The sequence below is a fragment of the Orcinus orca genome, chromosome 4, assembly GCF_937001465.1.
Source record: "Orcinus orca chromosome 4, mOrcOrc1.1, whole genome shotgun sequence".
Taxonomy (NCBI): Eukaryota; Metazoa; Chordata; class Mammalia; order Artiodactyla; family Delphinidae; genus Orcinus; species Orcinus orca.
The window spans coordinates 121116853-121130004 of NC_064562.1; the positions used below are offsets into that span (position 1 = coordinate 121116853).

The following is a 13152-nucleotide window of genomic DNA, read 5'->3' on the forward strand; positions in this document are numbered from 1 at the left end:
TGGAAAAAGTTGCTAAAAGATATATATGAGATATATATATGGAAAATAGAGATATATTTTCTAAATATTGGCTATTCATAAACTATATTATATTGCTTTCTGTGCTTTTAAATTTATATAAAAACAATGCAATATAGTTTATGAATAGCCAATATTTAGAAAAACGTATGAAAACACCCCACCTTAAGGGCAGGGGTAGTAAAAGTTTTTTTAAATGTATTTTTTACTAAGTGCTAAAATCCTAATAATTATGTGCAGAAATCATTCAAAATAGACAATCCAAGAGTTATCTGTATCTGTTATCTGTAACCCTGTTAAGGTACACCATTCTGTAACAAATTTCATGTTTAGTCATTTACATCTTTATTCTTTCCTCGCCATCTTTTCTTTTCAACAACAGTTCCATCTAGAATACTTGAGTTATACATGAAATTAGTACATCTTCTAGCGCTCAAATATTTATTGACAACGACTTCAGTAAATGGTTTTAAAATGTTTCTAAATTTTAATTTCAAAAAACCAATATCCATAATTATCAAAATATATTTACTGAGTGGTTATTATGTACTTTTACCCACTATTATATACAAAAAGTAAGCACAAAACGTTTTCTGGCCTATAAACTGATTGATTCATTGACTGATTTACTAGAGTAAAATAAAATCTTACTTTATCAGCAGGTCTCTTTTCACCTTCCTTCTTTACCTTTTCAGTTGTTAGGACCTTGCCATTATTATTGCCAGAAGGAAGAGTGGATGATGTTTTGGGCTCTTGCTTAATGGAAACAGTTTTTGTGCTTGAAATTTTGGGTGGTTCCACATCCTATAGGTGAAATTAAAAAGATACCCATAATTAAATATTCAGACTATCTAATATACTATTAAAAAAACAGATCATAAATCTAAACAACTATCAGTTAAAAATTAAGACATCATGTAGTGACCAATGTGTTGCCTTCTTCTTTAAACAACTTTATTGAGGAATAACTGATATACAAACTGCACCTAGTTAAAGTGTAAAATTGGATATGTTTCGCTCTATGGTTTCACGACAATCAATATAAGGAACATATCCATCATCTCACAAAGTGTCCTGGTTGCCCTTTGTAATCACTCTTAGAGGTAGACATCCTAGAAAAACTTCACTCTTAGAGGTAGACATCCTAGAAAAACTAAGCCACCCAGTCTCAGGCAACCACATATCTGCTTTCTGCAACTATAGATTAGTTTGCATTTCCTAGAAATTTTCATAAATGGAATCATGCAGTATATACTCTTTTTTTCTGGCTTCTTTCACTCAGCAATATTTATTTTGAGATTCATCAATGTTGTTGAGTGTAGCAAAAGTTCATTTCTTTTGTTGCTGAATAGTACTCCAGTGAACAAATACACCATGATTTGTTTATTCATTTACCTATTAATGGACATTTGGGTTGTTTCCAGTTTGACCTATTACGAATACAGGTATTATGAACATTCAGGTACAAATCTTTATATGGACATATACTTCCATTTCTCTAGAATAAACATGTAGGAGTGGAATGTCTGGATCACATGGTAGGTTTATGCTTAACTTTTTATGAAACTGCCAAACCATGTTCCAAAGTGGTATACCATTTTACATTTCCATCAGGAGTATATGAGAGTCCCAGTTCCTTCACATCCTCATATCCTCACCAATGCTTGGTATGGCTAAATCTTTTTAATTTTAGACATTTTAATAGGTATGTAGTGGCATATCACTGTAGATTTAATTTCCATTTCCCTAATGGCTAATGGTGTTAAACATTTTTTTCAAGTGCTTATTTGCCACACATTTATCTTCTTTGCTAAAGCATTTGTTAAATTATTGAGTATAAAGAGATCTTCATAGATTCTGGATACAAGTCCTTTATCAGATACATCATTTGCAAACCTTTTCTCTCAGTCTGTGGCTTATCTTTCCATTCTGTTTTAAACTTGCAATCCTTGTTATTTTTACTCTTTGATATGTATATATATTTGTTATCTGTTGCTGTTAAAAGAAAGCTTATGCATATAGTAGCTCCTTGGAATTATCCCCAGTTGATAATGTTTATAAGCACACCACTGCTTCTAGGTGATTCTCACACAATTCTAGAGATGGAAATGTCCAGTTAAAGACTAAAATTAAATGGATCTGTGTTTTAAAAACACCTAGCAGAGTATTTTCTCTAAACTGACCATGAGAAGTCATTTCCAGTTAGAAACCTAAGGGCAGGAGGCTTTTTAATTGTAACAAACTTCTTATGTACTTTAACAGATGAAATTCCTTCTGTTTTAGAATCTCAAAATACTGCTTCTTTAGTAATAATAGGAATTTCCTGTTTGACCTATATCCATACTCAGAGCAGACTGAATTTGTTAGTATATTTTGTTGAGTTTTATTAATTTGGTTGGCTTGAGCTCTTTGAACCTACCAGAATGAGAATGGTGAAAGAAATGAAGTCACAATGGCTTTACTACTCAAAAGACAATAAAAAGGTTTGAGAATACTAGAGGTAGCTTTCAAAGAAGGCTGGGAGCAAAATATCACTGATCACTTGGACACTGAGTCTGGGACTTGGCCCTGTCTTCAGTTTGAGATTCTGGATTAGACTGAGCTAGTCGTGTAGTTCTGTCCTCTCCTTCTCAGTTTGGTATCTAGGTGTTCATAGACCTGGGTGACACAAAGTTTCAAGGCTAGAGCTTTAGAATGGTTTGAAAGAATGTCTTAGGTATTAGAGAATCTAATAAGAGCTATCATTCACTAAAAGTCTATTATGTACCAGGTAGACACTGCACTAGGTGGCTGACATACGTTATCTCTTTTAATTTTCACAACTTTGTAAGGTAGTTCTTATTATCCTCATTTTAATAATAAAGAAACAGAGGCTGGGTGAAATGAAGTTACTATGTACCTCAATTTCCTTACTGTAAAATAAAAATAAATAATACCTATCTCAAAGGATAATTACCACAACTAAAATTAATGATAAACATATACCACTGAGAAAAGTACCTAGGACACAGTAAATGTTCAAGATATGTTATCTATCACCACACTAGTAAGAGGTAAGCTGGGATTTAAAACAGGTTTGTCTGGTTCCAAAATGTATATTCTTTTCACATAAAGCTTTGTTATTATTATGGGAGCTACACAGTTCTCACATTTCATCCATACCTCCTTTATTCCTTACATTATCCTATACATATTTAATTCACTTCATTGCAAAATCCCTGTCCTTTTATTTTTCGCCCATAAAACGTTAGAGAATAATTATAACACAGGTTACGGTTTCATTCAGCAGCTTAAAAAAATACTCTGATCATAAGGAATTAGAAACTGAAATATATCTTAAGTGGGTTTCTATAGGAATAAAGTAGTAGAACTGAATATCCCCCACTCCCAGCTAACTTCTCTATATAGTGTAACAGTTCTCTGAAAGCTTGAAGGAAGAAAAGAACACTATAAATTTCTTCATTCCACAAGAAAAGATTATTTGGCAGAGAGATTGTTTCGAGACGTTCTAAATGTTAACACTGTTCTACTACAGGCTTTACAAAACTTCCTCCAAGCTTTTTATCCAGGTAGGTACCTTTTGAGATGGACGGTAACTTGAATCAATGCCCCGAGCCAAAGATTCATCAAGTAGTGCTTTTAGCTTTTCAGCAGAATCCTTACTCTTTGAATGTAAGAAGCCTAGTGCTTTCAAAAAAATGGGATCAAGTTCCAAGTTCACAGTAGCAGCCATTGCAAACACCTGAAGTAAAAAAAGAGGAAAGTAATTTACAGACAACGGGTAATTATCTGTCAAAGTTTTTCTTGTTCTTTTGTTTATAATAGGTAATACTGTGCACCTGATACAAAATTCATACTGTCCAAAAGGTTATTACGGATAAAAGTAAATTTTCTCTAACTGGCATTATCTAGTTCTTTTCTCCTGAAGCAAGAATGTTACCAGTTTTCTCTGTATCCATATCCTTGGCAAAATTTTAAATCCAGATAAGCTCCTCCTTGCCACAGAGCCCCTTCCTAACACCTGGCTGCCTTGGGTCTTTGTTGCTGCGCACGGGCTTTCTCTAGTTGCATTGAGCAGGGGCTACTCTTCCTTGTGGTGCGTGGGCTTCTCATTGTGGTGGCTTCTTTTGTTGCAGAGCATGGGCTGTAGGCGCGAGGGCTTCAGTAGTTGTGGCTTGCAGGCTCAGTAGTTGTGGCTCGCTGGCTTAGTTGCTCTGCGGCATGTAGGGATCTTCCCAGACCAGGGGGCTCGAACCCGTAACCCCTGCATTGGCAGGCGGATTCTTAACCACTGCGCCACCAGGGAAGTCCCCTAACACCATTTTAAAATAATACACATAATTCAGTACAGGAACTTGATGTGTTTAGATCAAGTTTAGTATATGTCAAAATTTCTTCTTCTCAAACCTTATTTTTTTTTTTTTTTTGCGGTACGCGGGCCTTTCACTGCTGTGGCCTCTCCCGTTGCGGAGCACAGGCTCCGGACGCGCAGGCTCAGCGGCCATGGCTCACGGGCCCAGCCGCTCCGCGGCATGTGGGATCTTCCCGGACCGGGGCACGAACCTGTGTCCCCTGCATCGGCAGGCGGACTCTCAACCACTGCGCCACCAGGGAAGCCCTCAAACCTTATTTTCACAAAAAAAAAAAAAAAAAAGAAAAAGAAAAGAAAAAGATTGGGGGAAGGGTGTCACTGGAGGACAATGGTTAGAGGACGTATTAAGCAATAAGCTTTAAAGGTCCGTGCTGAAACTTTTACCTCAACTATCTTTTTTTTGCCTCCTTAGTCCTCAGCCCCAATTCTGAGTGACTCAGAAAACATACTAATGATAATCTTATTGCATCACATTTAGATTGTGGTGTCTCATGCATTAACCTGTTTTTGAGAAGCAAGGTGTCTGAGAAATAGTGCCAAACCATATATATATATGGATCTCCCATAGGGCCTATGATATTCTCTGTGTCCTAAGGAACTGAAAAAATAGTGAAGATATACGTCAAAGCCTTAGAAATTCTAAAACATTGAAAAGTTTTGTTTTCAGCTAATACCAATGCTATCATGTTGTTCTACTTCCGGTGTTACTTTTTCAAATATTTCTCCAGGCAAGGAATTATTAAAATAAAAATGTATACTTTGTGTTCAATCCTTTGATCAACATTCTAGGTCTTGAAATTGTCTTCTATCCCGGAGGTTAATATAATAATGCAACAAACTTGCTAGAGTTAAGGATCTGTCAGCAATTCCACAGTAATCTCTCATTTTCAGGGGGTTATAAAGCCATTAAAACTTGCTGTAGGGCTTCCCTGGTGGCGCAGTGGTTTAGAGTCCGCCTGCCGATGCAGGGGACACGGGTTCGTGCCCCGGTCCGGGAAGATCCCACATGCCGCGGAGCGGCTGGGCCCGTGAGCCATGGCCGCTGAGCCTGCGCGTCCGGAGCCTGTGCTCTGCAACGGGAGAGGCCACAGCAGTGAAAGGCCGGCGTACCGCAAAAAAAAAACCCAAAAAACTTGCCGTAGATTGAATCTTGGCATATGAAAGTTCAGCCTGAAAGGAGATTTTGTTTGTTCCTTCCCCATCCACTTCCCCCCTAATATTTCTCCAACTCTCACAGGAAACACACACACACACACACACACACCTCACTAGCCTTTTTTTTAAGTTTTAAACAAGGTATTAGATATTTATCTGATAGCCACAAAATTATTCTCAAATTCTGTGCTCTACTCAATCACCCATGAGAAGTGGTCTAAAGGCCAATACTAAAAGAAAAATAATCTACCTCAAACAGTTATAAATTGGTAAAAATTTAATAAAAATTGAGAAGCAACCTCTCTCACTTCCTAAGATTGTATTATTACATACATCATCTATATATAATGATAGGTACAGAAAGGTGGGGGGTTTTTTGTTTTAAATTTACTCATGAGGCTGGTCATCATATACATTCTGAGGAGAAGAGTTCCTCATTAAAATGTCCATTTTGAGAAGGAGTAAAGCTGCCACTCCTGAGTGCACAAGGGAACACAGCCTAGTCTTTCTACTGACCTAACTTTTTTGGTTAGCTAGAGAGCTAACAATCTGTATTATGAGGTACTGAAAATATTGAAACTTAAAAGAATCCTTTTAATATACTAGAAAAACCGTTACTTGAAATTTCTATGCTGAAAATTAGAAGCCAAGTATTTATGGTTATGTATTTCCATAATCACAGATAAAAGGTTTACATTACAGATTAGGTGAGAAGAGTCAGCACCTAGATTAGGAGACCAGACCACAGATCACGTCATCAACACCAATTTGGAGTCAGTTCTTTTTATATGATCCTGCAATTATAAAACTGAACAGACTTTATACCCCTGCCCTAAATTACTAACATATTCCTCTAGCCAGTGGTCTCCACAGTGGAATACAGAGAAAAAAAATGTTAGAATTTCTTTTTTATTTTTAATCTTTTATTAAAAAAAGCTATTAATATACATAGTGATAGCAGTATATGCATATAATTGGCAACTAAATACACATAGAAGGAAGTGAGCTCAATTTTTTTACTCATGGAATGAATGATGAGAATACTTTGGAGACCAATACTTTAGCCTTTCTAGCAACTTCCAGTTTCCCTTTCCCTATTATATATACATAGTGGCTGCTTTAAGGTACAAACTTACCTTCCCCTTGAAAATCCCTCCAGCACTCATTCAGCTCAGCCCTTCCCCCTTTCCACATTAACTTCATTGCTAGTTGCCCGTCGTCTTCTAGCCCCTACTCATTACCAACATATTCCCCTATATTTTCCATTTTTTTCTCGAGCAGTCCTTTTATCGCTTTACCTTTACTATCCCCACTCATCCACACAGACATCCCCTGTTTTACAGCCTTCTCCCAAGTAATGAGTTGTTCCTACTCAAAGAGCAAAGAGCAATACTCCATATCGCTGCTTTTGGAAAAATATTCCACGATCACCATTTATCAACATCTTCTCTTGAAATCCACACCTGCATCTTCATTGCTGCTAATGTACAGAACATTTGTACCAAGCTCATCTTTTCCTCTCCCCCTGCCATCATCTTTGGTAATTTTAGCATATATATTGATGTTCTTCTCCAACTTCCTGCACTAGTTTTATTTAGATCTTCAACCTCAAGGAGCTTCATCTTCAGCCACTGAAACCTGAAACTTGACACAAGTATTCTCCTGCTTGACTACAGTCAATTCTCCTTTTTAACTACAATCTTCCATCACTCTATCTCTTTTACTGCTTTGACCCAGGAGCCTCCTCAGGGTACCAAGTCAATCTTTCTTTCTTTTAAAAAATTTATTTACTCCCATTCGTCTATGCTTTGAATTTATAGAGACCTCCACTTTCTTGGTCCCTCTCCTTTCTCCTTACTGGCACCTTCTTGACCGAACATCTTTTCCTTGTCCAACAGAAAAAACAGGAGTTGGGCCTAAAATAAAACACTCATGGTTATGTGTTTTATCCTTTATATTTTAGTTTTCTATCTTCCTTTCCCTCTCCCTTTTCTATTGCCTTCTCCAGTTTCTACTACTTCTCCTTTCTTACCAGCAAACGCACATACAGCAGTCCCCCTATTACCTGTGGTTTCACTTTCTGATATTTTAGTTACCTGCAGTTGGAAAATACTGAATGGAAAATTCCAGAAATAAACAATTCATAAGTTTTAAATTGCACGCCATTTTGAGTACTATGATGAAATCTCATGCCAGCTCCTTAGCTCAGTCCATCCTGCTTGGGATGTGAATCATCCCTTTGTCCAGTGAATCCCATCTGTTAGTCACTAGCCAGCTCAGTTATCAGATTGACTGTCATGGTATTGCAGTGCTTGTGTTCAGGTCACCTTATTATTATTTATTTAATGTTCCCAAAGAGCCAGAGTAGTGATGCGTGCTATTCAGATATGCCAAAGAAGTTGCAAAGTGCTTCCTCTAAGTGAAAAAGTGAAAGTTTTAAACTTAATAAGAAAAAAACTGTATGCTCATATGCTGAGGTTGCTAAAATCTATGGTAAGAACGAGTCTTCTATCTGTGAAATTGTGAAGAAGGAAAATTTGTGCTAGTTTTGCTGTCGTACCTCAGAGTGCAAAAGTTATAGCCACAGTGCATAAGTGCTTAGTTAGAATGGAAAAGGCATTAAATTTGTGGATGGAGGACATGAACAGTATATGTTCCAACTGACAGCAATATGTTGGGCCAGAAAACATTGAACAGCTACAAAAACTTCAGCAAGAGATCCCCTGAAATGAGTGACACCACACCATTTACTGCAAATAAAGGATGGTTACACAGATTCAGGAATAGGTTTAGACTGAAAAATATAAAAATTACTGGAGAGGCTGTGTCTGCCAATGAAGAGGCCACTGCCACATTTCTGGCAGAGTTGAAGAACCTGAGGAGAGAGACCATGTTCACATAACTTTTATTATAATATGTTGTTATAATCATTCTACTTTATTATTAGTTATTGTTGTTAATCTCTTACTGTGCCTAATTTATTCATAAAACTTTATCACAGGTATGTATGTATAGGAAAAATCCCAGTATATATAGGGTTTGGTACTACCCATGGTTTCAGGCATCCACTGGGAGTCTTGGAACATATCCCACATGGATAAGGGGCGACTACTGAATAGTGAAAGAAATTTATTTCCTGCTACTGAAGTCCTAAAGAGGTCAGCAACTGTGTAAATTTGTCACTTTATCTCCTTTATTATTTCCAAGAATATTTTCCAGGAGTTACACCAAATCATGTTACTTCTATATAGTTCTTTCCTGTATATTCTAAAACTCATGATCAAAATAGATTGTAAAAGAGCTTTCTTATTGTGGATTAGAATTCTAGAAAACAAAGTCCTAGGTGTGTGTAGATATAGATACAAATATATACAGAAATTTAATGCTTTAAATGTAGATTTAATTTCAAATCTAGATGTTGCTTTAAAAAAAGAAGAATGCAGAAAACTAATAATAATCACCACTTTTAAAAATGTCAATGGCCTAGGAAGGTGGCAATAGTGGTGTTGGTGGGAACAAAGTCTTAGCTTACGTTAGGAGCTAAGACTTATATAACTTAGTTATATACAGTAAATGTATATAAGTAACACAGAAATTCCTACTTCTAAATAATCATCTTTTTTCTCCATCCTTTTTATCCTTTATGGTCCAGCCTTTCAAAGACTCTCTTTTAGCACTCTAAGCATCCTTGTCCCATAGTTCTACAGTTTCTTCTACTTTATAGTCATCCATCCTATTTACCTTCTCCCTGCCTGCACCCAAAATCTAAGTGCAGCTGAGAGGAATACATACACTCTGTATCTTCAGAGTCACTAATCCCACCTAGGCACTCAACACAACTTAGCAATCCTATCATGTTTCTCTGGTCAACTCATTTCCCCACTTTCCGCAAAGACCAGTCACATTTTCTCCATTTTCCTTGAAACTGCTTCTCTATCTTAGTAGATGTCCTCATCTACTTCACAGAGAAAACAGAAACTGTCAGAGAGGAACTAAATCAACTTTCTGACACATCTACAAATATACCTGCTCCAATCCTTTCCTCTTTCCCACCTTTTAAATAAGAGGGTGGCTCTCCATGTAATGCCACCTATGCCTGGAACCTATCTTTTTCCGCCCCCCTGAAACCTTGAGCTATGAACTATTCCTATGTCTTCTCCGCCACTCACAAACCTCCCTCCCCCGGCCTCTTTCTTTCTACTGGCATCTTTTCATTGACCTTTAAATATCTTCTATCCTATCTTCTTCATTTTATAGCAAAACTTCTCCTACATTTTATACTTTTTCTTCACTCCTTCTGCTTATATAGCATTTCCTGCAATTTGGCCTTTGTGCCACCATACCATGGAAATATTTTCACCGAAGTATTCACAGCCTTAGTCAGGTAAGTATAATAAATACTATTTTTTCCTCCTACTTCTTTCTTGGTCTTCTTTGTAGATTCCTCAAAAATCTTGAGGAATCAAAAATGAGTTGCTCAAGATTAGGTTCTGGGTCTCTTCTTTCACTCTACACCTTCTTCTCAAAATGTCCCCTTTGGATCAGCAGCAACAGGCATCACCTGGGAACCTGTTAGGAATTCAAACTCTCGGTCTCCACAACCATAGCTACTAATGAAAACACTCTGGGAGTGAGGCCCAGAAATTTGCATTAAATCTTCCAGATGGTTCTGATCTACTCTAAACGTTTCAGAATTACTGCCCTAGACAATTTGACCTATACCCTTTTGCCAGTAATTATATATTTATCTCTCCAGCCCATGCATCTCTTCCAAGATTCGACTGCCAGCTTGACTTGGATATCTCACTGGTGCCGCCTATTCAACATGCCCCTAACAGAGCCACTCATACACTCTTCTCTCAACCAGTTCTTCCCCTAATCTTCCCTTTCTCAAATGATACTTATCCCATTGCTCCAGCCAGAAACCTTCCACTTCAACTCCTGACTCGCATTCAGTCACCAAACCTCTTATATATATTTCAAATTCATCTACCTTTTTCAATCCTTATTACCACACCCTAGACCAAGCTACCATCATGCAGCTATTATCTGGCCCACTGTAAGAGCTTAATCAGAACCCCACAATTGGGACTTCCCTGGAGGCGAAGTGGTTAAGAATCCACCTGCCAATGCAGGGACATGAGTTCGAGCCCTGGTCCAGGAAGATCTCACATGCCATGGAGCAACTAAACCCCTGCACCACAGCTCATGAGCCTGCACTCTAGAGCCCATGAGCCACAACTACTGAGCCCACGTGTCACAACTACTGAAGCCTGCGTGCCTATAGCCCGTGCTCCGCAACAAGAGAAGCCACTGCAATGCGAAGCCCGTGAACTGCAAAGAGTAGCCCCTGCTCGCTGCAACTAGAGAAAGCCCGCACCAACAACAAAGACCCAATGCAGCCAAAGAAAAAAAAAAGAAAAAATTCAAAATCACTCTTGCGCCTTTCCAAATATTTTTATATCATCCACTTGCTTAAAATACTCCTTTTCACTTCTTACTGTCCAAAGGTTAAAGAACAAGATTCTTAAAAAGGTCTCTAATGCCCTACATGATCTGGTAATACATGTAAAGCAGTTACAACAGTACCTGGCACAGAGTACAATTGCTCATTAAATGTTACTTAGTATCTCAAGCTATTCCCACTTCCTGTTGTAACCACATGACTTATTTCAAATCTTTCAACATATACTCTTTCTTACCCCAGCTCTTTAGTAGAAAGCGTCCCTTGCCTCATCTTATTCACCCTTCTCGTCTCAATTTCTTTCTGTACATTCCCCTAACAAAATAAGGAGTCTTACCGTTATATGGTCCTAAAACATCCTGTATTTACAAGTCATAGCTATTACACTGTTAATTGTGTAAACAGGGTTTGTCTTTCTCACTAGAACGTAGGTTCCATGAGGGCCAGCACTGACCTTACCTACTGCTGTAATCCCTGTTTGTAGCAGAGTGCCTGGCAGATAGCAGGCACTCAGTAAATGCTGGCCAAGTGAATACATGTTATTCACTTTCTCTTTCAAAAATCTTCCTCCTCCACGAGTAACACTCAGCTTTCCTGGTTTTCTTTTTCTATCTCTGGCTACTCTTTCTCTGGGTCATCTTTTCATCCCCATTGCTCTTGGTATTGCCCAAGTATCTATTCTTGTCTATTTTCTTTAGTTCTGCTACCAATTTCTTCCGTGGTAATCTTATATATATCATGTTTTCAACTTGATTTCACATGTTTATCCCCATTCCAATCTCTATTAAGCTCAAACCCCACAATTCCAACTGCTTAGTAAACATGTGTACCTGGTTGCCTTAATGGTATCTCAAATTCAGTTATGATTGAAATTGAGATTATGGATATCTTCCCCCAAAAGTTCCCTGTCCTGCACTTTCTTTCAATAAATGACACACTCTCCATTAATCGGGTCTGAGGCCTAAATCTCTGCCTCACTGAGTCCTCCCCAACTCCTTATATCTAAACAATCAGCAGGCCTTTCCTGTGAATTCTGACTCTGCAACGTTTCTCACATCTATTCCTGTTTTTCATTTCCACACTTACTATTCAGATTCAGGTCGTTATTTGCCTTTTGTACTATAGCAACAATCTAGTTATTCTTGACTTCAACACTGTTGCCATATTAATGTTACTGCAACACATTTTTTCTTCCTTCTTTCCTTTCTTTCTTTTTTCATTTTTTTTCCTCAAAAATTAAGGCTTCCCACTGCCTTTAAAATAAAGCCGAATTTCTTGGCCTACCATTTAAAAAGATTCAGTAACTGGCACAAAAACTTTAATTCTTCATCCCCAGACCTTCTGTAGTGCAGAGCCATTAGCTGGGCTTGCTAATTCTACTCATTTTTTCTGACAAGCTTATAACCCATTTTTATATTTCCAAATGCTATCAAGTCCCAGTTCAAATACTCCTTCTCATGAGAACTTTACTCACAGCTACTGTGTTCCTCTCTACCCCCTATACAACTAATCTTGTCCTCCTAGAATATCTCAAAATGCATTCTCATGGTACTGGAACTTTCTACCTTGAACCACACTCTTTTTTTGTACATTTGTATATTCTCTATAACACTCTGAGTACTTTAAGGGGAGAGGCTCTCTTTTTTGCCTACCCCTTAGCTATTTTGCAAAGTACCACAAAATAATGGCTTTGGAATTAATAGAGATCAAAGTATAAAGGTCTTTCCTCTTCTTCTACACAATTCTAATCATGTCCAAAATCTCTTCACAAAAAGCAATAAAAAAGAAATTCTAAGCCATCCCCACCTAACTGCCCCGCCCCACAAACCCTCAAACATCAAAAAAAGAAAAGCAATACAAAACAAAAACACCTCTTTCATGACTGGGGACTTGTACAATGTCCCTATCTGCAATACTCTCTTCCCAATCCTTCATCCGATTTAGATTCATTAATCCCACTAGACTGTAAACTCCATGCAAGCAGGGACTTGTTTTATTCAGTTATATACCTAGTGCTTGGAACTTCACAGATTCTCAAAAGTATTTGTAGAGTGAATGAACTAGATTTCGTTTAAATGTCACTTTCTAGGGCTTCTGTGATTTCTCCAACCGAAATTGGGTACTCATATATAAATATATTCTT

General features: G+C 37.6%; 1 protein-coding gene across 5 annotated transcripts in view; it reads right to left on the minus strand.

Moving 5' to 3' along the window:
- Window positions 1-13152, minus strand: part of INTS12 (integrator complex subunit 12) — a 40019-nt gene that overhangs the window by 25963 nt on the left and 904 nt on the right. For 2 of the 5 annotated variants that reach the window (XM_049709496.1, XM_033427810.2), the window contains exons 1-3: window positions 6682-9950; window positions 3596-3760; window positions 670-822 (exon numbers count right to left, since the gene is read on the minus strand). In XM_049709496.1, coding sequence (XP_049565453.1) covers window positions 670-822; window positions 3596-3760; window positions 6682-6711 — 348 coding nt within the window. In that variant the 5' untranslated portion in view covers window positions 6712-9950. The other 3 variants (XM_004269613.3, XM_033427811.2, XM_033427812.2) reach the window with 2 other exon arrangements.